This window comes from Phascolarctos cinereus, unplaced genomic scaffold (assembly GCF_003287225.1).
Source record: "Phascolarctos cinereus isolate Bilbo 61053 unplaced genomic scaffold, phaCin_HiC Scaffold_5;HRSCAF=322, whole genome shotgun sequence".
Classification (NCBI taxonomy): domain Eukaryota; kingdom Metazoa; phylum Chordata; class Mammalia; order Diprotodontia; family Phascolarctidae; genus Phascolarctos; species Phascolarctos cinereus.
In genome coordinates, this window is record NW_027555958.1 from 260,337,362 (window position 1) to 260,363,152 (window position 25,791).

General features: G+C 36.9%; 1 protein-coding gene and 1 pseudogene across 1 annotated transcript in view; one reads left to right on the forward strand and one right to left on the reverse strand.

Annotated features, from left to right (window-relative positions):
- Positions 1-25,791, reverse strand: part of COX10 (cytochrome c oxidase assembly factor heme A:farnesyltransferase COX10) — a 111,211-nt gene that overhangs the window by 69,249 nt on the left and 16,171 nt on the right. Inside the window, exon 4 of the mRNA XM_020966000.2 lies at positions 231-355. Within this exon, the coding sequence (XP_020821659.1) occupies positions 231-355 (125 nt within the window). The remainder of the gene's footprint in view (positions 1-230; positions 356-25,791) is intronic.
- LOC110193906 (small ribosomal subunit protein uS5m-like) lies at positions 22,783-23,667 on the forward strand (annotated as a pseudogene).

Consider the following 25,791-nt stretch of genomic DNA (forward strand, 5'->3'; position numbering starts at 1 on the left):
CATTTCTACTATAATTATAGTTATAACCTATATTAAAGAGAAAAGCCAAATTGATATTTTTCTCTAACATATGCTTATGTCTATTTATTAATATAAATTCAATCTCCTTTTTCTTTCAGAAAACATCTGTTTCTACATAACCACCCATAGCTATAAGTTATGTAACTTATACCACACAGTATAGCCAAGAAAAGACACTTTTACAAACCAAATAAAGATAACAAACTAACCTGATTAATGGCGTTAGCTGCACAAGATGCAAGGCCTGTTCCAACAGAGGCGAGCAGAAAACAATATAAGTCAAAAGGTACTGGAGCCAACACAAATCCAGCTGAAGCTGTACTTACGACTAAAGCTGCAACACAAAAACAGAAACAGCACCTACTATCATTATCAAAGCAACTTCCCAAACCTAAAAGCATTAAGAGAAAAAAATTAAATTCTTAAAATTCTGTTATATGTATATAATGTTGTTAGATGTTAATTTTTTTAAATGTACAGAAGGATTAGGGGTTTTGGTTTATTCTGCCAACAAATATTTATTAAGCATTTACATACCAGTTCTCAAACAGTATGCTTCCCTAGATGTGCTACAAAATTCCCCACACACCCAGACTTCCACACTACCCACTCTTGCTTCCAGCTGCAGTTTGTGGCCTTTTTAACATATATATTTGGTTCTTCATCAAACACCTTAATATTCACTTAATCCACTTAACTCCCATGACTACACCAAGTGTTTAACTTCCATGCTCATGTACTCTGAAATTCTTTCATCTGATCATAGTCTTTAATCATTTCAACTTTCTCTTATCTTATAACCTAAACCCCACTGGTCATCATCTAATTAATATACTTCTGAGTTCTTTTTCAAGACACCAACCACATATCAGCTAAACTTTCATTTCTTCCCAATCTGGATTGCTTGGTCAATCAATTCAACTGTACACGGCTGTCTATGCTCAAATTCTAGTGACACTGGGGGAGGGGAGGGTGCAGCCAAGATGGTGGAGTAAAAGCAGCAACTTGCTTGAGCTCTCCCCCAAACCCCTCCAAATAACTGTAAAAAATTACTCTAAACACATTCTAGAGCAGCAGAAATCACAAAAAGACAGAGTGAAATAAATTTCTGGCCCAAGAGAGCCTGGATGGTTGATAGGAAAGTTCTTAAAAAACAGACTAATCCAAATGGCAAAAGAAGTCCAAAAGGCCAACAAGGAGAAGAATGCCTTAAAAAGCACAACTGGCCAAATGGAAAAAGAGGTCCAAAAGCTCACTGAAGAAATGAATTCCTTAAAAATAAGAATGGAGCAAATGGAAGCAATGACTCTATGAGAAATCAAGAAATTATAAAACAAAACCAAAAGAATGAAAAAAAAAAGACAATGTGAAATACCTCACTGGAAAATAGATCCAGGAGAGATCATTTAAAAATTATTGGACTACCTGAAAGCCATGATAAAAAAAGAAAAGAACCTAGACATCATCTTTCAAGAAATTATCAAGTGAAATTGCCCTGATATTCTAGAACCAGAGGGTAACACAGAAAGTGAAAGAATCCACTGATCACCTCCTGAAAGAGATCCCAAAAGGAAAACTTCTAGGAATAATATGGCCAAATTCCAGAGTTCCCAGGTCAAGGACAAAATATTGCAAGCAGCCAGAAAGAAACAATTCAAGTAGTGTAGAAACACAATCAGGATAACACAAGATTTAGCAGCTTCTACATTAAGGGATAAGGGCTTAGAATATAATATTCTGGAGGTCAAAGGAGATAGGATTAAAACCAAGAATCACCTAACCAGCAAAACTGAGTATAATCCTTCAGGAGAAAAGCTGGACATTCAATGAAACAGAGGACTTTCAAGCATTCTTGATGAAAAGACCAGAGCTGAATAGAAAATTTGACTTTCAAATACAACACTCAAGAGAAGCATGAAAAAGTAAACAGGAAAGAGAAATCATAAGGGACTTATTAAAGTTGAACTGTTTACATTCCTACATGGAAAGATGATATTTGTAATTCATGAGACCTTTCTCAGTATGAGGGTATTTGGAGGGAATATATACATACATACATATATATATATACATATATATAGATATAGATATAGATATGGATATCTATATCTATATCTATATCTATATATATGTATATATAAACAGGGCACAGGGTGAATTGAATATGAAGGGATGATATCTAAAAAATAAAATTAAGGTGTGAGACAGGATTGTACTGGGAGAAGGAGAAAGGAAGAGGTAGAATGGGGTAAATTATCTCACATAAAAGAGGCAAGAAAAAGCTTTTACAGTCAACTGGAAGAGGGGGAAGTGAGAAGGAACGAATGAATCCTACTCTCATCGGATGTGGCTTAAAGAGGGAACAATATACACACTCAGTCAGCTATGGAAATCTATCTTACCCTATAGGAAAACAGGGGAAAAGGGATTTGTTGGGGGGGGGAGGAATGATAGAAGGGAGCATAGGTTGGGGGAGGAAGCAATCAGAAGCAAACACTTTTGAGGAGGGACAGGGTCAATGGAGAGAACAGAATATATAGGGGACAGGATAGGATGGAGGAAAACATAGTCTTTTATTCATATTATGGAAGTGTTTTGCATGACTACACATGTATAACCTATATCTAATTATTTCCTTCTCAATGAGGGTGGGCAGGGAGGGAGGAACAGAGAGAATTTGGAACTCAAAGCTTTAAAAAGGAATGCTAAAAATTTTTTTTACATGCAACTGGAAAAAAAGATATACAGGCAATGGAGTATAGCAATTTATCCTGCCCTGTAGGAAAATAGAAGAGAAAGGCAATGGGGGGGGAGGGGGCGGTGATAGAAAGGAGGGCAGACTGGTAGAAGGGATATTCAGAATGCATGCCATCTTTGGGTGATGGAAAGGGAGAGACGGGGAGAAAATCTAGAATTCAAAATCTTGTGGAAGCGAAGGTTGAAAACTATAAATAAATAAATAAATAAAAATGCTTAAAAAAATTGCTATGACACCTTCTCTTTTGATTGATTATGCCTGGCCTAACCCCAACTTTGGATTATTCCCTTTGTTGGATGCCTTTACTCCTATTCATGCAATGCTGAACAGTACTGGAGAAAATAATAGAACAGTGCTGAACGGGTGCATGACAAATTTATTATGTGATCTCAACTGGGCCCTCCCTAGAGCAAAATAGTCCCTTTCTAGTCCATTCACTATCCTACTCACCACAGCAGTTATTCTAAACCTTTTTATCTACCCTCAACCTTCCAGGGAATATCCATCTTACCACACTCTCAGTAGAGAAACACCTAGTATTTGACCCAAAAAATGGAAGCTATTTGATGAAAACTCTCTCTTCTGTCTTAATTTCACATCATTCTGACATCTTGCCCCACTATCTCTCCTTAACCCTTTTCTCTGGCACTTCTCCTCACCAAGGTAAATAATTCTAAATGCAACCTTAATTCAATCTCATTTTATCCAGCAGATTGCTTCTTCAATTGTCTCCATTCTCTAATCTTCAATTTCTCCAAATCTACTCGCTTGCTCTCTGCAAATTATAAATATGCCACCATTTCATTTCAAGTTTCCCTTGTATTTACTTTTTTCTTTTTAAAAATATTTTTATATTTTATTTTTTCCAGTTACATATAAAAACAATTTTTAACATTCTTTTTTTATGTTTTGAGTTCCAAATTATCTTCCTCCCTCTCTTATTTATCCCCTCCTTGCAAAGGCAAAAATTTAATATAGATTATATATATGCAGTCATAAAAAAAAATCCCACATTAGTCATGTTGCAAATGTCTCACACACACCAAAAACTAAAATAAAAATTTTTTAAAGTATGCATAAAGGGCAGCTAGGTGGCACAGTGGATGGAGCACAAGGCCTGGAGTCAGGAGGACCTGAGTTCAAATCACAATCCAACTTGACACTTACTAGCTTGTGTGATCCTGGCAAGTCACGTAACCCTAACTGTGTCACCAAAAAAAAAAAGTATGCTTAAATCTCATTCAAACTCTATCAGTTCTTTCTCTGGAGGTGGAAAGCATTTTTCATCATAAGTTCTTTGGAACTGTCTTGGATCACAGTATTGCTGAGAACAAGCTAAATCATTCACAGTTGATCATTATAAAATGTTGTTGTTACTGTGTACAATGTATTCCTGATTCTGTTCACTTCATTTTGCATCAGCTCATATGGCTTTCCAGGTTTTTCTGAAACTCTCCTGCTGGTCATTTCTTTCTTTCAGCGGGGGGGAGGGGGGGCGCCGGGGGCAATTGGTCACACAGGTTCACACAGCTAGTAAGTGTCAAGTGTTTGGTCTAAGGCCACATTTGAACTCAGGTACTTCTGACTTCAGGGCCGGTGCTCTATCTGCTGTGCCACCTAGCTGCCCCCATGCTGGTCATTTCTTCTAGCACAATAGTATTGCATCAGTTATATATCCCAACTTGTTCAGCCATTCCCCAATTGCTGAGTATACCCTCAATTTCCAATTCTTTGCCACCACAAAAAGAGCTGCTATAAATATTTTTTTACATATAGGTACTTCTCCTATTTTAAAATCTCTTCGGAATATAGATCTAGCAGTGTTATTGCTAGTTAAAAGGGCATGCATATTGGAATTGGAATTGCCCTTTGGGCATAGTTCCAAATCAATCTCCAGAATGGTTTAATCAGTTCACAACTCCACCAACGGTGCATAAGTGTCTCAATTTTTCCACATGCCCCCCAATATCTTCTCTCAAATTAGCCAATTTCATAGATATGAAGTGGTACCTCAGAGTTGTTTTAATTTGTATTTCTCTAATCAATAATGACATAGACTATTTTTATACAACTACAGACAGCTTTGATGTCTTCACCTGAAAACAGCCTGTTCATATTCTTTGACCATTTATCAACTGGGGAATGATTCATATTATAAATTTGGTTCAGTACTCTACATATTTGAGAAATAAGGCCTTTATCAGAGAAACTTGCTATGAATTTTCCTCATTTTTTTCTTTTCTTTTAATGTTGGCTATACTCAATTTGTTTGTGCAAAACCTTTATAATTTAATGACATCAAAATTATCTATTTTTACTCCTGTAATGCTTTCTATCTCTTCTTTTGTCATAAATTATTCCCTTATCCATATATCTGATTGACAAAATATTCTAATTTACTTGATATCACACTTTCTATCTAAACCGTATACCCATTTTGACCTTATCTTGGTATACAGTGTGAGATGTTGGTCTATACTCTATTTTCTGCTAAACTGTTTTCAAGTTTTCCCTGCAATTTTGGTCAAATAATGAGTTCTTATCCCAAAAGCTTGGATCTTTGCACTTATCAAAAACTACATTACTATGGTCATATATTACATAGTATTTTGTATTTCATCTATTCAATTGGTCCACCACTCTATTTCTTAGCCAGTAACTAATTGTTTACATGATTACTGCTTTGTAACACAGTTTCATATCTGGTATTGTGAGGCCACCTTCTTTCACACTGTTTTTTTCTCATTGATTCCCTTGTTATTCTGAACCTTTTGTTCTTTTTATTACTATTATTTTATTAATTTATTTTTAGTTTTTAACATTCACTTCCATAAGTTTTGGGGTTTTAAATTTTCTCCCCCTCCCTTCCTGCCTTCTTCCCAATAGGGCATGCAATCTGATATAGGCTCTTCATATACATTCTAATTTTGGTTGCATTGGCTTTGTTTGTGCAAAAACTTTTCAATTTAATGTAATCAAAATAACCCATTTTGCATTTCATAATGTTCTCTATCTTTTCTTTGGTCATAAATTCTTCTGCTCTCCATAAATCTGACAGGTAAATTATTCCTTGCTCTCCTAGTTTGCTTATAGTATCAGCCTTTATATCTAAATTGTGTACCCATTTTGACTTTATTTTGTTATATGGTGTAAGATGCTGGCCTATGCCTAAGTTTCTGCCATACTCATTTCCAGTTTTCCCAGCAATTTTTTTTCAAATAGTGAGTTCTCATCCCAGAAGCTGGGGTCTTTGGGTTTATCAAACAGTAGATTACTATAGTACCTAACCTATTTCACTGATCCAACACTGTATTTCTTAGCCAGTACCAAACAGTTTTGATGATTACTGCTTTATAATGCAATTGAAGATCTGGTATGGCTAGGTCACCTTCTCTAGCATTTCTTTTCACTAGTTCCCTTGATATTATGGACTTTTTTGTTCTTCCAGATGAATTTTGTTACTATTTTTTCTAGCTCCATAAAATAATTTTTTGGTACTTTAATTGGTATAGCACTGAATAAGTAAATTAATTTAGGTAGAATTGTCATCTTTATTATATTAGCTCAGCCTACTCATGAGCAACTGATGTTTTTCCAATTATTTAGACCTGACTTTATTTGTGTGAAAAGTGTTTTGTAATTGTATACATACGGTTACTTCCTCGGTTTGTTTTGGCAGGTAGATTCCTAAATATTTTATAAGTTCTACAGTAACCTTAAATGGAATTTCTCTTTTCTATCTTTCACTATTAGGTTTTGTTAGTAATATATAGAAATGCCAGTGATTTATGTGGGTTTATTTTATATCCTGCAATTTTGCTAAAGTTATTTATTATTTCAAGTAGTTTTTTATCTGATTCTCTAGGATTCTCTAAGTATATCATCATATCATCTGCAAAGTTAACCTTTTGTTCTTATAGATGAATTATTTTATTTTTTTATAGCTCTGTAAAATATTTTTTAGTAGTTTCATTGCACTAAGTAAATTAATTTAGATAGAACTGTCATTTTTATTACATGGGCTCAGTCCACCCATGAACAATTAATATTTCCCTAATTGTTTGGATCTGATTTTATTTGAGTAAAAATATTTTGCAATTGAATTCAATTAGTTCCTGGGTTTGTCATGGCAGGTGGATTCTGAAGTATTTTATATTGTCTACAGTTATTTTAAATAGAATTTCTATTTCTATATCTTGTTGCCAAACTTTGTTGGAAATATATAGAAATGCTGGTGATTTATGTGAGTGTATTTTATGTTCTGCAATTTTGCTGATGGTAATTATTTCAATTATTTTTTAGTTGATTCTCTAGGATTCTGTAAGTATACCATCATATCACCTGCAAAGAGTGATAATTTTGCTTCCTCACTGCCTATGCTAACATTTTTCTTCTCTAATTGCTATAGCTAACATTACAATTTCAATATTGAATATGAGTGGTGATAAGGCTTCTAGCTTATCCTTATTACAGATAACTCTTTTATAATGGTCTTAGAAAGATACTACTTATTTTAAGGAAAGCTCCATTTATTCATTTTTTTTCCAGTGTCTCTAATAAGAATAAATGTTGCATTTTATTGAAAGCTTTTCCACATCTATTGAGATAATCATATAATTTTTGTTGTTTTTGTAACTGATATGGTTGTAACTGATATAGATGATAATTTTCCTAATGTTGAACCATTCCTCCATTCCTTGTATAAATCCCACCTGGTCATAATGTATGATCCTTGTGATATATTGCTGTAATCTCCTTGTTAGTATTTTAATTTTTTGCATTAACATTCATTAGAGAATTTGGTCTGCACTTTTCTTTTTCAGTTTTTGCTCTTCCTGGTTTAGTTATCAGCATCATGTTTGTGTCATGAAAACAATTTGGTAGGGCTCTTTCTTTGTTTATTTTTCCAAATAGTTAATATAGCATTTGAATTAATTGTTCTTCAAATGTTTGGTAGCATTCACTTGTGAAACCATTTGGTCCTGGGAATTTGTTCTTAGGGAGTTCATTGATGGTTTGATTTCTTACATGTTTGCAAATATTCACCCATTTCACTTAGAGTGTAGGTTTTATTAGAATATAATTCAGCAAAACAGCTCAAATAATTGCTTTATTTTCATTGTCATTGGTGGTGAATTTACCCTTTTCATTTTTGAGACTAATAATTTGGTTTCCACCTTCCTTTCTGAATCAAATTAATCAATGGTTTTTCTATTTTATTGGATTTCCCCCCCCATAAACCAGCTCCTCCTTTTGTTTATTAGTTTAATGGTTTTCTTACTTTCAATTTTATTAATCTCTGCTTTGAGTTTCAGGATTTCCAATTTGGTGTTTAACTGGGGATTCTAAATTTGTTCTTTTTCCAGTTTTTTTTTCTTTTTTGTCTAATTCATTGTTCTGCTTTTTCTCTATTTTATTGATGTAAAAGTTTAAAGATATAAATTATTCCATAAGTACTTCTTTGGCTACATCCCATAAATTCTGGTATGCTGTCTTATTGGTGTCATTCTCTGTAATGAAATTACTGATCGTTTCTATAATCTGTTCTTTGACCAACTCATTCTTTAGGATTTGATTATTTAGTTTCTAATTAATTTTTAATCTATGTTTCCACAGCCCTTTATTGAACGTAATTTTTATAGCATTATGATCTGAAAAGATGCATTTGAAATTTTTGTTTTTCTGTATTTGGTTGTGAGGTTTTTATGCCCTAATACATGGTCAATTTTTGTGCAGGTGTCATGTACTACTGAAAAAAAGGCATAATCCTTTCTATTCCCATTCAATTTTCTCCAAATACTTATCATATCTAACTTGTATAAAATTCTATTCATCCCTACCTCTTTCTTGTTCATTTTTGGTTAGATTTATCTAGTTCTGAGAAAGCAAAGTTGAGGCCCCCCAACTAGTATAGTTTTACTGTCTATTTCCTGCTTTACCTCATTTAACTTTTCCTTTAAAAATTTGAATGCTATACCATTTGGTGAATATGTTTAGTATTGATATTGCTTAACTGTCTATGGTACCTTTTAGCAAAATGTAATTTTCATGCTTATCTCTTTTAATTAGATTTTTGCTTTTGTTTTGTCTGAGATTATGACTGCTACTCCTGCTTTTTTTTTTACCCCAGCTGAAGCATAATACATTCTGCTCCAGCCCCTTATTTTTACTCTCTGTGTTGATCTGTTTCAAGTGTGTTTCTTGTAAGCAATATATTGTTGGATTCTGGTTTTTAATCCACTCCGCTATCCACTTATTTTTTATGGGTTAATTCATCCCATTCACATTGACAGTTATGATTACAAACTCCATCCTATTTCCCCATCCCCACCCCTGTTTAGCCTTCTCACACACTCTCTCTCTGCCTTAAAAGTCTGTTTTGGCTTCCCTCAATTCATCCTCCCTTTTACTAACCACCCCCTTCCCTTATCTCCCCTCCCCTCCTACTTTCCTGTAGTCCAAGATAGATTTCTATATCCATCATACATACATTCCATATGTTATTCCCTCTCAGCTAATTCTGATAAGAATAAGGTTCGAGCAATATCCACTAAACTCCCATCTTCCCCTCCACTTTAAAAGTTCATTTCATGCCTATGTTATATGAGATAACTTCTTCCAATCTATCTCTCCTCCCCTTCTTCCAGTGCATTCTTTTGTCACCTTTTTTTTTAAATCATCCCATCACAATCAACTCACACCATGCCCTTCTAACGGCCCTAATAATGAGAAAGTTCTTAGGAGTCACAAGTATCATCTTCCCATGTAGGAATGTAAATAATTTAATCTTATAGAATCCCTTATGATTTCTCTTTTCTGTTGATCTTTCCACGCTTCTCTTGAGTCTTGTATTTCTATTTTCTATTCAGCTTTGGTCTTTTCATCAGGAAAGCTTGAAAGTCCTTTATTTCACTGAATATCCGTATATGCCCCTTGACACATTATCCTCAGTTTTACTAGGCAGGTGATTCTTGGCTGTAATCTTAGTTCCTTTGCCTTCTGTAATATCATGTTCTAAGCCCTCTGATCCTTTAATGTAGAAGCTGCTGTTATCTGTGGCTCCACAATGTTTGAACTGTTTCTTTCTGGATGATTACAATATTTTCTCCTTAATTTGAGAGCTTTGTGACTTGGCTCTAATATTCCTGGGAGTTTTCATTTTGAGATCTCCTTCAAGGTAATTGGTGGATTATTTAGATTTCTATTTTACCCTCTGCTTCTAAGATATCAAGGCAGTCTTCCTTGATAATTTCTTGAAAGATGATGTCTAGGCTTTTTTTTTTTAAATCATGGCTTTCAGGTAATCCAATAACTCTTAAATTATCTCTCCTTGATCTATTTTCCTGGTAAGTTGTTTTTTTTTGGGGGGGGGTTTGCTAATGAGATATTTCACATTTTCTTCTATTTTTTCCTTTTGATTTTGTTTTATTGTTTCTTGATGTCTCATTGAGTCATTAGCTTTCATTTGTGGACAAATTCTTTAAAGGAATTATTTTCTTCAGTGAGCTTTTGTACCTCCTTTTCCATCTAGCCAACTCTACATTCACTTGATGCCTAGTAAATTTCTTTCTATCCCCTCAGTTTTATTTTATTTATGTCTTTTTAAAATGTTTTTCTAAGCAGTAGAATGTAGGGTTTTGTTTTCTTATTCAATGTGTCACTCTTCTTTGTTTTATTGGATTGTTTAATCCAGGGGTAGGGAACCTGTGGACTCAAAGGCCACATGTGGTACTCTAGGTCCTCAAGTGTGGCCCTTTGACTGAATCCAAACTTCACAGAACAAATCCCCTTAATAAAAAGATTTGCTCTGTAAAACTTGGACTCAGTCAAAAGGCTGCACCCAAAGACCCAGAAGGCCACATGTGGCCTCAAAGCCGAATGCTCCCCACTCTTGGATCCATTCACATTTAAAGTTACTTATTTTTTCTTCTATATGTCTTACGTGTTTTTAAGTTATAATCTTTTGCTATAGACACATATTATGTTCCTCCAATTATTTCACTTTGATTTTTAATTTTTTTAAGGTGGCCTATTAGTACTGCCTCTCTTCCCCTCACCCTGATCCCCTCCTCTCATGTGTTACTCTTTTGCCTTCAGGGTTTTATTAGTTCCCTTTTCTCTCCCACTTTTAAATGGTTATATAAATCTTTACCTCCATTTTTCCTCTCAGTTAATCAAGCAGAATTCCCACTTCTCTCTTTCTTAATATTGTTCATTAGGTTTTTTTATTCATTTTTTGTGCTCTTTTCCAAAAAGATTTCTCACTATAGTAATCTATTATTTGATAAACCCAAAGACCCCAGCTTCTGGGATTAGAACCCAATTTGAAAAAAACTGCTGGGAAAACTGGAAAAGAGTATGGCAGAAACTAGGCATAGACCCAAATCTCACACCACATACCAAAATAAAGTCAAAATGGGTTCATGACTTAGATATAAAGGCTGATACCATAAGTAAACAGGGAGAACAAGGAATAGTTTACTTATCAGATCTATGGAGAACAGAAGAATTCATGACCAAACAAGAGATAGAGACCATTATGAACAGCAAAATGGATAATTTTGATTACATTAAATTGAAAAGTTTTTGTACAAACCAAAAAGATTTCTCTCGTTCTCTTCATTATCTACTCTCTCTTTCAGTCTAATCTAGACCTTCATTCTGATTCACGATGCCCATAACTATCTGGTCACTCTCTTTTCCTCATACATTCAAAGCTTCCAAGGCATCCATTCTAGTCTCTCCCACCTAGGCAGTTTCTGCCATTGATTTGTGGGGCTTGCCTCATAGATTCCCCTTTTCCATTGTGTTTCAATCCCAAAACAATGCTAATTACTGCAGGTATCAGAGAGAACACTGTCCTATGGGCAGGGCTTCCCCTTTCTTTCCCTGTCCCTAAATACACAACTCACTACAGATCTAAATCCTCTTCTGATTACCTTTTCACAAGGATCCAGTAGTAAAGACAGAAATCTGTTAGAAGTAACAATGAAAAGGCAGATGGGGCACTACGTATGGAACCCAGCAAGATTTTGCCTATAGATTAATCAATGTTGCTGGGTTTTTGGGTTTTTTTTGGGGGGGGGCAGTGGATTTGTGGAACCACATTACAACATGACAAGTTATATGAAAAAGAGGAGGCATCAAGGTATATAGAGGACTGTGTGATGTGCCAGTCAAATAAAAAACTAGCATTGAAGAGATAGTGATCTCTATGGTCTCAGAGACAAGTAAACAGTGGGTTAGATGGGAAGAGAGGGGAAAGGATTGAAATGGGGAGAAAGGAAAGAGCTTTGACTTTCATGGTGATGAATGCTCCCTTGGGTAAAGAGATGACCTTTAAAGACATTTTACCTTTAAAGAGAGAATAGGACCACACTTGGGCCTGGGAAATTAACTATTTGAAAAGTCTATTGTCCTACAGATAGAAAGGGGTTGTTGGAATCCTTAGGGATAGCATAAACCTATGAGAAGATTATGAGGCTGAACAAATTTCGGTACTCAAATGCATTGGAATAAGAAACCAATAATAAAAAATACAGAAGCATGGGAAGATTTATATGAACTGATATAAAGTGAAGCAGAATATGGAAAAGAACATACACCACAATGACAAAAATGTTTAATGGAAAGGACAATAATAAAACTAACTCCAAACTGAACTTCGTGTAATCATAATGATCAACCTTGGCCCCAAAGAAGAGAGAAGATAATGTTCTTCCTTTTCTTCTTTGCAGAAGTGGGAAAAATATAGAGAGAGCACTGTAAATTCACTGTCAGCCTGAGATAATGGGTTGGTTTTCTCCCTTTACTCACCCTTTTCTCGCTCTCCACACACCTTCCCCTCCCCTTCTCCTCAAACACCTCATATAAGAGATGGCTCTCAGGTAAATGGAGAGATACATTTCAAGATGAAAGTTATGCAAAAAAAACCCCTCAAAATATATCAATTAGATTTTTTTAATTGGAAGATAAAGGATATGAAATAATCAGGCTGATTTGGTATCACCTTTCAATTGGTCCTGTTTACAGTTAGGCAGGTAGGTGGTACAACAGATAGAGTGCCAGGCCTGGAGTTACAAAGACTGGAGTTCAAATACAGCTTTAGACAATTACTAGCTGTGGGACCCTGAGCAAGCCACTTAACCCTTTCTGCCCTCAGTTTTCTCATTTCTAAAATAACTGGAGAAGGAAATAGCAAACTACTCCAGTATCTTTGCCCCTAAACTGGATCACAAAGATTCACACACAACTGAAAAATGACTAAACAACACCACCAAGCTTACAATTAGTTGACTTTGTCCTATAACTACCTAAAACATGGAAGTTTTTCTCTGAACTTAGTTAAGAATTTGGCTAGACTGTAATGAGTTAAGTTTAAAAGTCAAAAGAAAAAGAAACAATTTAAAAAAAAAATTTTTTAAGTCTCTCTTGTTAATAACTTGCCTCAAAGAAATCTGTTACCTTTGAAAGCTGCAGATGGACATCAAGGATTCTGGTTGAGTATCTACACCAACCTTCAAGGATGTCAGTTTTGCTATCCAAAGAAATCTGGTCCACTATCTCATACCTTCCAGGTGGACTCAAACAATGAACATTTCTTAGTCACAGGAGCTAACTCATCATTCTCAATTTCCTATTGTCCCCCATGCCTCTGCTCTGTAACCATCATTGATTTCACCATTCATGATGTTGAGCTCTTTTAACCAATCATAATTTGTTCCTCACTTATGAAGTCCTGCTCTTTTTTCTGTACTCCCCAAAACTATAAAGAAGAGATATCTCCTTAGTTTGGGGTCTTAGCTTTGCTGAGGAAGCTGAGATCCTATTTATTGGCACACTTTACTGATATATTGATCATGCTCAGAATTTTGTGCCTCAGTTTATTTCATTTTGATTGTAACAGATATAAGTAATTTTAGCCATTATAGTTAAGGAAGAAGTCTTAAACAAAGGGAGAGATCACACATCATAAAAGATGAAATAGACAATGCCTACTAAATGAAATTGAATAGCTTTTACAAAAAAAATCAAATTAGCTTGAGTAGGGGAAACTGTCAATTGAGGCAAAACATCTTTCCACCAACTATCTCCAATATAGTTCTGATGGCTAAGATGTCAAAAACCATTCTATAAATACTAAAATGTCCACAGTATAGAATCCCTTTAAAAGGAAAGGCTTGTTCAGTAGGGAAATCATAAGACCATATTCAGAAATGAAAGTGATGTCAAAGCTAAAGTCATCAATAAAAAAAAAGTATTATGAGAAATTTAAGGAGAGATCCACTCACACCTGAGAAGAACCATAGAATCACAGATATATTGCTGGAAAGGACCTTATAAGCCATCTAGTCCAACCTCCTTATTTTATGGATCAAGGAAATGTGGCCCAGATGGGTTAAATAATTTGCCCACGCTCATACCTGAGGTAAGTGGAAGAGTAAGAATCTGAACTCCAGTCCTCTAACTCCAGAGAAAATGTTTTTCCTCCATGCAACTTCTTAGGAAAGGCCTCCCTGAAGGGAATGGCACCTGAAATGGACTTTGAAGAAAAAGTCCAAATTGAACAAGGGGAGAGTCAATTCCAGATAAAAGGAACAATCTTAACAAAGGCAAAGAAACAAGAGAGAAGAATGAGAAAAATGAAATGTAATGTGTGTTAACAGGGAGTTGTATGTGATAGCACTGAAAAAGTACTTAGGATTAAGATTATAGAGAGCCTTGAAAGGCAGGATCAGGAGTTTATACATTACTGTATAGGCAATAGGATCCCAATAAAGGTTTACAGTCTAGTGCATTAGGAAGATTATTGAGACAGCCCTGTGAAGGGGTTCCTGCAGAGGGTATAGACCAGAGAGAGGCAGCGACATCAGTAAGGAGGCTATTATTATACCCTAAACAAGAAGAAATGAGGGCCTGAAGTAGGGTGGCTACAGTGAAAATGGAAATGAGATGGTAGATGCAAAAAGTATTGACCACTCCTAATTCTCTGCCAGGGGCTAGCCAAGTCCTGAAAAGTCATGAAACATGTTAGAAGTCAACAAAATGGCAGATGTTTTGTATCCCCAGCACACAGCACAGTGTCTGGCATATAGTAGGCATTGTATTGCATTATGGTCCAAAAAAGGTACACATGATATTTCTGCTTTAGTACATTTGCTAATTAAGTTTTTATTTTCTAAACACATCATCAATTTTTATGAAGATGCCACGTACAATTGAGATAAAAGTATACTCTTCTTTTCCATTCAATATTCTCCAGAGGCCTATCATATTTAACCTTTCTAAAATTATATTCAATCTCTATTCTATTCTATCTCTTTAACTTCCTTCTTATTTATTTTATGGTTGAATGTATCTAGGTCTGAGAGGGGTAAACTGAAGTCCCCCACTAGTATAGTTGTATTATCTATTTCCTCTTGTAACTCTTTACCCTTTTCTTCAAGAACCTGGATGCCACCCTTTGACCCAGCAATAGCATTTCTAGGGCTGTATCCCAAAGAGATCGTAAAAATGGGAAAAGGACCCACATATACAAAAATATTTATAGCAGCTTTTTGTGGTGGCAAAGAATTGGAAATTGAGAGGATGCCCATCAATTGGGGAATGGCTGAATAAGTTGTAGTATACGAATGTTATGGAATACTATTGTGTTATAAGAAATGATGAGCAAGTGGACTTCAGAAAAACCTCGAAAGACTTGTATGGACTGATGCTGAGTGAAGTGAGCAGAACCACGAGAACATTGTACACAGTAACAGCCATGTTGTACAATGACTAACATTGATAGACTTAGCCCTCCTCAACAATGCAGGGATCTAAGACATCTTCAAAGACCTCATGATGGAAAATGCTATTCACATCCAAAGAGAGAACTATGGAGTTTGAATGCAGATCGAAGCATACTATTTGCTATTTTTTCTTCCATTTTGTTTTGTTTTCTCTTTCTTGTCGTTCCTCCTATTGGTTCTAATTCTTCCTTACAACATCACTAATGTGAAAATATGTTTAATAGGAATGTATATAGATATACATATCTATATCTATATCTATATCTATATCTACGTATATATACATATATATGTAGATATAGATATAGATATAGATATAGATATAGATATAGATATAGATATAGATATAGATATAGATATAGATATAGATATATATAGCCTACATCAGATTGCATTCCGTCTTGGGGAGAGAGGAGAAGGAGGAGGAGGGGAAAAATTCAAAACTCAAAAGCTTATAGAAGTGACTGTTGATAAATCAAAATAAATTAATTTTAAAAAATTTTGGATGCCATACCATTGTCTATGATAGCTCTCAGCAAAATGTAGTTTCCTTGATTATCTCTTTTAATTAGGTCTATTTAAAAAAATTTTTTTTGAGATCATAATTGCTACCCCCACACTTTTTACTTCAGCTAAAGCACAACAGATTACTCCATATCCTTGTTTTAAGTTCTGTGTGGAGACAATATATCCATGGATTCAGGGTTCTAATCCATTCTGCTCTCCTCTTTAATTTTAGGGGTAAGTTCATCCCATTCAAATTCACAGTTATGACTGCTGTATGTTTTCCCTCCATTATATTTTATTTATTCTTCTCTTTTTCACCCTATATCTCCAAAGTCTGTTTTACTTCTGACCACTGCCTCCCTTAATCTACTCTCCATCTTCTCCCTATCCCTCTTTCTTAGCCCCTCCCCTTCCTACTTCCCTGTTGGGTAAGATGAATTTCTATACCCAACTTTGTATGTAGATCTACATCTACATACATATATGTGTGTACACACACATATGTATGTATATATATCCTCATATACATATGCACATACATATTCTTCACTGTTTGAATCACTTCAGATGAGAGTCAAGTTCAAGGTATACTCACTCCCTCCATACATTTCCCCCTCCATTATATAAACTCTTCCTTGCCCTCTTCTTTCATGTGACATAGGGGTGTATGGAATATTCAGGGAGGAGTAGTACCTATAGTTTGAGGGCTTGCTGAGACTTTTATTCATCTACTTTTGGTATCCACCTTCACCCAACTCTTACCTCCAAGAAGCTGTAGCATGCCCAGTGGCCACACCCTGGTAAACCATCTCGGCAGACAGACTAACCCAGATTGAGGGTAACTGACAGGCCTCTAACCTGTCAGTGGGTTTACCCCAAGCTTGTGAAGACTTTCCCTAGTGGAAGAGGTAGATGAGAAAAATTTGTTCCAAAGGCCACAAAGGTGGTTAAAGAAGGTGCTGTGGACTGCTTACACCTTGGTCAGGATCAAAGATGCCAAGGTCAGCCACTGCATTGTGGGCCATTGCCAGCTGTCTCGACTTTTGTCTTGCCAATGGACTTTGATGACTCAGGAAAAGAAAGTGAGGCTGATGACTATACAATTCTGCCTCACTTAAATCCAATTCACATGCAAGTCAAAATACCACCTGTGACACCACTGGTCCTCTTTGAAAACGAAGGACAAATAACATATAAGATAATTTCCCCATTCATCCCAACATAACAGAATCACATCAATGACCTTTAAGTAGATTTCCTTCTAACTGCCCTAATGACGATAAAGTCTTAAGGATTACATGTATCATCTTCCCATACAGCAATATACGCAACTTAACCAGGTTCTCTTGAGTCTTGTGTTTGAATATCAGATTTTCTATTGAGCTCTACTCTTTTCATCAGGAAAAGCCCTCTTGGAAGTCTCCATTTCATTAAAGGTCCATTTTTTTCCCTGTAGCATTATACTCAGTTTTGCCGAATAAGTTATTTTTGGTTGTAATCCTAACTCCTTTGCCTTCCAGGATATCATATTACAAGCCTTCCACTCCTTTATGGTGAAGTTGGTAAATCTTGTGTGATCCTGACTGTGCCTCCATGGTATTTGAGTCATTTCTTTCTGGATGCTTGTGGTCTTTTCTCCTTGACCTGAATTTTAGCTATGATAGTCCTAGGAGTTTTCATTTTTGGATTTCTGTTAGGAAGTAACCAGTGAATTCTCTCAATTTCTACTTTGTCCTCTGGTTCTAAGATATCTGGGCAATGTTGCATTATAATTTTTTGAAATATGATTGTCAAGACTCTTTTTGCTGATGGCTTTCAGGTAGTCTAGTAATTCTTAAATTTCCTTTCTTTGATCTATTTTCTACGTCAGTTGTTTTTCCTTTGAGATATTTCACATTTTCTTCTACTTTTTTTAGTCCTCTGACTGTTTCATTGTTTCTTGATAACTCATGAAATTATTAGTTTCCATTTGACCAACTCTTTTCTTCAAAGAGGTTTTATGCCTCTTTCACCATTTCGACAGTTCTGATTTTTAAGAAGTTATTTTGATCAGTATTTTTCGGTGCCTCTTTTTAAGAAGGTGGTAATTCTCTTTTCATAATTTTCTTGGATTTCTCTCATTTCCTTTCCCAATTTTTCCTCTACTGCTCTTATATGATTTTTTAAATCAATTTTTTTTGCTCTTTTTTATCTCTTATTCGCTCTTTTAGGAATCCTTGTTGAGGTTGTGTCCAATCTAGATTCTTCTTTGAGGCTCTGCTTGCAGATGTTTTAAAGTCACTGTCTTTTTCTGTATTTGTGTCTTGAGTTTCCCTCTTACTACAGTAGATTTTTATGGTCAAGTTTGTATTTGCTCATTTTTCAGCCTACTTCTTGACTTTGGACTTTATGTTAGAGTTGGGTTCTGCTCACCTATGGTAGGATGATTACCTGGTCTATCTTTTATGTCCTACTGCTTTCACTGCTCAATCTAGGGATCTGTATATTTTTAGTGCTTCCTACTTGGTGTGATCCATGGAGAGATCTGCATTCCTGCTCTGTACTCTGGTTCTTTTACTGAATTCCTTTTACAGATAGGGCCCCTGCTCTCTCACAGTCATGACAAACTGTTCCTCTCTGCCTTGAAACAGTGATCCAGACCTGGGTAACATGGGACAGCTGGTAGACTACAACTATTCTCTGTGCTCTAGAACTGTGACCTAGAACTGGGTAATGGGCAAAAGAGCTGTCAAATGCCACTGATCCTATACCTAGTACTAGGACAAGGGTGCCCTGGGATCTCTTTCTACCCAGATTTTTAGTCCCTATAAACATCTCTGGGCACCACGCTGCTCCCTGCCACTAATGCCAACACTACCCCCTAGTGCTCCTTCTTCTATGCTATGCTCCTGACCTGCCCCTACTTCAGTGTCCATAGACTTCTCTATTTTCCTAAGCTGCCCTGTGCTGGAAAAATGACTCACTGTGACTTTTTCTTGGATTCACAGATAAGAATTTGGTTGTTGATTTTTCTGTGGTTGCTGCAGGAGAGGTTTTTGGGGAGTTTGGGCAGTTGTGACCTCTCATGCCACCATGTTGACTCTGCCTCCTCCTTTAAAATCTTTTGCACACAAAAATTAATATAGCTATAATAAGAGAACCCTATCTAAGGAGGAAAGAATCTTGATCTAATAGGAACCTGCACAAAAATATAGGATGAAGAGCATTCTTCCCCAATAGTGGACAAATTATTTAGATAACAGCATTACAGATTCAGAGTCAGAAAGGACCTCAAAAGTGATCTTCTTTTATAAATGAGGAAATATGGACCCCATAGGCTAAATGACTTGTGAGATCAAAGAAATTGTAATTATCAGAAGTGAGATTTGAACTTATTTTCTCTGATTGCAAAGGAGCCCTGGGGGTGGCAGCACCCCCTAGACTACCAGTCCTGCTTCCAGCTCAGCCTTCATACTCATCATTCAAGAAAACTGCTCCTGTGGTAACAAGGCCAGTCATCCTTACCAACAGTTAACCAACTGTCACACACATGGCAGGCAAGCCAACTTAGCTGAGGCAGTAAGGCACCCTGAGGGAGAGACAGGTGGCAGCATTTACAGGACATACGAGGTCACCCTCACTACCTTGAACACCATCTCCCTTCAGACCCTAATGGAGACAGCTTAGGACCCTGAACCCAAGAACTTATGGGAATAGAAGCATCCCTCAAACTACCAGATCTCCTTCCAGCTCAGCCTGAGACTGAGGGTGGTGCCCACTATCCTCATTAACAACTGCTGAACAAATGCTACCAATAGTCAGATAAGAAAAGGATCCCTCCTAATGGAGCACAGTGCAGGTTACTGGTATTGCTTCCAGCTCTCTTCACTGCCTTCTCTGGAAGCAGCTCCTAAGGCCAAACAACTGCCACACAAAGGGCAGGCAACCCAGCCTACCTCAAGTAGCAAGGCTCCCTGAAAGAGATAGGAGGAATCATGTGCTATCACCAATACCCTGATCATTATCATCCCACCATCGACTCTGATGACCACTGGGCCCCTGAACCCAAGAGTGTTGGGAATGGGCTATGTTGCTAACTCAGCCATCATGCTAGAAAGCAACCCCTCTGGAGATGCAGCCTAGCAACAGCTCCTGCAGGTGCTACAGCCAAGCAACTGAAGGTCCAAAAAAGAAAATTCTTATTACCAAAGTCTTTGGCATTGATAAATGGCTCAACATCAGAAACTGATACCATTTTATCAGTGGAAATGACATTAAAGAAGAGGCTTCAAAACTTTGTTTTGACACAGCTTAAGGACAATGGCACTTTTCCATCTGACAGTTTGTAGCTGGTGTTATCTCACCCATTAAAATGTGAGCTTCTTGAAAGCAGGGACTGTTTCACTTTTCTACTTGTATCCTAAGCTCTCACACAGAACTCTGCACAAAGTAAGTGCTTAATAAATGTCTTATTCAATTGGGCATTCATTCATTATAAATTAATTATTTATTATTCATTCTAACTAATAAGATAAGTTAATATTATACTATTTATTAATAACTAACTATAATTTGTGATCTACCTTTTTTCCTCTTATTTCTGTTAAAATCCATCTCCTGAAAAGGTCAGTAAGATTCTAAAGGGCATGGCTGAGTGATGAGATGCACTTTTATCCCTCAAGGCACACACTCCTTAGTTGTGCAGGACCCCAATTCAACTGTGAGATCTAATTTCTGTTTAGAGTATAAACAGAATCCAGTCCTTTGCCTGGAAGAGGAACTCCCTGTCCTTGTTCTCCTCCATTATAGTTCAGAGCAACCCAGCACATGAAGGAGAATACTAGCTACAGTGATCTGGATGAAGATGGCTTCCCCGGCAGGATGCTTTGAGGCTGCTAAATCTCATAAACAAGCCACATTTTCAGCAGAAGGAGCTAAAGACTTTTAGCCCAGCTCTTCATTAAATGTCCATCAATCAGGGTTGATTTTCCTTGTTGGGCAAGTTCTCTTTCAGAAGGCATTTCAGGGTCTCCCTCGGGGTCTCCAGTTACTGAGAGAAACCACAGACCATTAATTTATTGATTGCTGGCTAGCCTAATTAATAAATTGATTATTAATTACTCAGAAACTCTGTCTCTCAAGTTCTTATTCATCTCACTACAGAGCTAATGTTACCATCTTGCCTCTATAAGAATTTTCCAGAATAACTGCACACTATCAATAGTCACATAAAAGACCACTCTAGATCACTAAATCAACTCAGAGGCTTCATCTCATATCAATCAAATTAGCAAAAGTGATAAAAATGGAAATGAACAATATTACAGGGGTTATGGGAAGATACAAATATGAATAAACTGTTGGTGGAGCTCTGAATTTGTTATAAGAAAAAGTTACAAAACCTTCCTGTCATTGACATCCTTGCTACCTAGGTGGGGTTGCTGGATCAAAGGGTTATTAATAATTGAGAATCTTTTTTAACATAATTTGAACTTTTTGCATATATATGAAATATATATACATATGTACATATATAATATGTAATGTATATTTGTATATATAAATATAAAAGAGATTCAGAAAGCTATTAAACTTTGCACACCCTTTGACCCAACAATGCCACTACTAGGCCTATATTCTAGAAATCAAAGAAAGAAGAAAAGGACCCATATGTATAAAAAATATAGCATCTCTTTATACGTTAGGTGAATAAATTATTGTATGTGAATGTAATGGAATATTATTGTGTCTTAAGAAATGATGAGATGGAGCCCAGCTACGCAGAGATGCCAGCGGCCGTGGTTGTGTGGGCAGGCAGCCAGCTTCTTGTGTCTTGGCCTGTAGGGACAGGCTCTTTGTGGAAAAAGCAGCTTTACCCAACTACCTTACCTGCAATTTCCAGTTTTACATCGAGGGCTCCCCCTTGCAGTGTTTTCAGATTGCTCATCACCAGTATTGCCCTCTCTAGCCTGTCTAGTTTGTCAGTGACCCTCATGAAATGTGGTGCACAGAACAAAGATGACAAGACTAACCAGTTCAGAGTGTAGGGGAACACTGCCTCTGTTCACCTGGCCCTTGTGTTTTTAGCCTCCGAAGACCTTTGGAACTGATTGTGTGACATGGGAGACACTTGCACAGGACAGCCCAGCATGGTATGCCCTCATCAAAGAAGGGTTTGTGGTCTGTGAACAAAGCAGAATTGCAGCAGCTCAAAAGAAACATGAGATGTGCAAATGTAGAGACTCCACTCCAAGTGTTCACATGGACTATTTGTGCCTACCCTGTGGTGGAGCCTTCCAAACTTATATTAGTCTGATCAGCCATAGTCGGACATGCCATAACTTGACTCTAATATAGTGATGTCATTTTGGTCTTCTTTGAGACTGAAGGACAACAACCAATGTTTCTAGCATTTCTATTGAAACTGTCACCACTCTGGTTCAGGCCCTCATCACCTCACATCTAGACTACTGCAGTAACCTGCTGGTAGTTTTGTACTACAAGGAGCTAGGAGTCATCATCATTATACCAACTTGGCCCATGCCCTCCAGACTCAGTGTTGTATTTCTGCTCCTAGCAGAGGCAACACTGACACTACAGTTTCTTCACTAAATTGACAGCAGAAGAGCTATAGAAAGGAGTCTTAGCTGAGTCTAGTGCTGGAGCAAGGAAAGGAAGAGGAAAAAGAAGGAAGAAGGACCTAAACAGGGGCCAGATTAGTGAAGGATGTTCTGGTTTTCTCTGACCTGGTTTGAATGCCCCTGTTTTAAAACATGGGATGGTTCAGAGAATTAGCCAAAGAAGCAAAGAAGAATAGGAAAAAAATATAGGCTGAAATAATCCAGCAGAGAGACAAGTGGGAAAAAGAGAAAAAAGAAAATTAAATGGGAGAGAGGTTGGACTGGAAACTCATGGGGAGGAATCAGTTTAGGACCCCTAGTTCCTGATCCTAATGGAGAAACTTATGAAGATTTTGATACAGAATACTTGAGGTAAAAAGTGTTTTTAATATGACAGCAAAAGAAGGAAAGAAGAAGTCAGTGCGGGCCCTTGTGGTAGTTGGGAATGGAAAAGAAGCTGCAGGTTTTGCTGTTGGGAAAGCCTCTGATCAGGTCAATGCTTTTAGAAAAGTAAAGAATAGAGCAATTCATTATTTGCATTATATAAAAAGATATGAAGATCACACAAATTACCGTGATATTTCTTTAACATTTAAGAAAATACATATCAAGATGAAGAAACAGCCATGGTTATGGTCTTCATTGTTATCGAGCCATTATTACAATTTGTAAACTAATCAGAATTAAAGATTTGTATGCAAAGGTTACTGGATCTGTCAATTTAATTAAAATAATGAGAGGAGTCTTCTGTGCATTATCAAAAGAGGAAACTCATCAGCAGCTGGCAGAGAAGCAAAGCCTTTACGTCATCAAGTTTCAGGAAGAATGTGGTCCTCTGCCCATAGTGGTCGACTCTCCTCATGGAGCAATTAAAAAAGAGCCTGAGCCTGAAGATGAGGTGCCAGATACCAAATCAGACTGGGATGAAGTCAAGATGAGTCAGGGAATGAAAAAGTTAGTCTGGGCAAACTTGAAAAGAGCTGCAACCTGAACTTTCATCTCCCTCTTGTAGCTGAATTAAGGCATCAAAGTGCCAATAGAAAAGACTCAAATATGTTGTGCTTTTCAAGAAAAGTAAATGTCCCATGTAGGGACAGCACAACTGAATGAATGTAATTCTTTGTTAGTACTGTATATGGAATTCTCAGTGTGTTATTTAATTTGCTGGCAAACTGAGTTTTAAATTCTAGGTGTTCTCATGAGTACTACAATCAGAAGCACCATTTTTAAAGCATGTGAGACTCATGAGTTCAGTGTAACCCTATGTAATTAAGTTTCTAAATAAACCTGATCCTGATTTTTACAAAACTGAAAGAAAGAAAGAATGAAAGAAAGAAAGAAAGAAGGAAGGAAGGAAGGAAGGAAGGAAGGAAGGAAGGAAAAGGAAGGAAGGAAGGAAGGAAGGAAGGAAGGAAAGAAAGAAAGAAAGAAAGAAAGAAAGAAAGAAAGAAAGAAAGAAAGAAAGAAAGAAAGAAAGAAAGAAAAAGAAAGAAATGATGAAATGGACAGTTGCAGGGAAACCTGAGAATATTTATATGAACTGATTCTGAATGAAGTGACCAAAAAAAAGGGAACAATTTATAAAATAACAACATAAAAAAAAAACCTATTCAATTCAGTGACTAATCATGATTCCAAGGCCCAACGATGACACATGCTACCTACTTCCTGACTGAGAGGCAATGAACTCAAGGTGCAGAATGGGACATATTTTGGGACACTGCTAAAGTGGGAATTTGTTTTGTTTGACTGTGCATACTTATTACAAGTTTTCCTGTTTTCTTTTTTCCAATGAGCAAGGAGAGGAGAAAATAAATGTATATAAATAAAAAATAAAATAAAATACAAAGACTTCTAAGGAGAGTAAACCTGTACCTTTCAGTTTGATTTTTAGACAACTTTAATGGATAGGAAGTCTTTCCTTAAATCTAACTTTACAAATCTCTTTAATACTTCAAAGCACAGTGCTCCTGAGGCAGAGCCAAGATGGCAGAATGAGAGCAGTGACTTGCTTGAGCTCTCCCCCAAACCCCTCTAAATACTTATAAAAAATGGCTCTAAACAAATTCTAAAGCAGCAGAACCCACAAAAAGACAAAGTGAAGCAAATTTCCAGCCCAAAATAATCTGGATGATTGATCGGAAAGGGATATCACACCAGGCGGGGAGAGGAGTGCAGTGTGGCATGGGGGCGTAGGCCACACCAAACCTGGAGCAGGCCTCAGAGGACTGAATCACAGGCAGCTGTGGTGGTTTCCAGAATTCTCAACCTGGAATGCCAAATACAACTTAGAAGATCAGTGGGAAAAGTCTGTTTCTGAGGTGAGAGAGGAGCTAGGACTCAGAGCCAGTTCCAGAGCACAGGCGCTAGGGCGGTGGCTGCGTCCTGAGCTTCTGGCCCACAGACTAAGGGGGAATTGAGTGACTGATCAGAGGGGGATTGCAGGGATCTCTTTGCAGGTGCTGAGGCAGGAATCTCTTTCTTTGCCTGTGCTTGGTCTGGGCCACAGCTCTGGGCAGAGGTCCTGAGGCAAGGAAGAGCACTGGTGTAGTGAAGCTTGTAGTGGCTGTGCAGAGGAAACCTTCCTCACAGTTCCAGGACAGAAAGGAGTGCTTGTGGTCACTAACAGGCCAGAGCACAGGCCAGTAAAGGAGTAAACACCTCGCCCTTTATCATACCACCTTGGAAGAACTGAAAATTTACAGGTCCTTACAAGTATCTCTGAAAACAGTTGTATAAACCCCTGAAGCTTGGGACAGTACATTCTCCACATTGGAAGCAGACTCTTACCTTAACAAAGAGTTTAAAACTCAAGTAATTGGCCGGGATCATGAGCAAGCAGTGCAAGAAGAGTCAGACTATATTCTCTTACTTTGGTGAAAAAGAAGATCAAACCATACAACCAGAAGAAGACAATAAAGTCAAAGCTCCTACATCCAAAGCCTCCAAGAAAAATATGAATCAGTCCCAGGCCTTGGAAGAGCTCAAAAGGGATTTTGAGAAGCAAGTAAGAGAAGTAGAGGAAAAACTGGGAAGAGAAATGAGAGTGATGCAAGAAAATCATGAAAAACAAGTCAACAGCTTGCTAAAGGAAACACAAAAAATACTGAAGAAA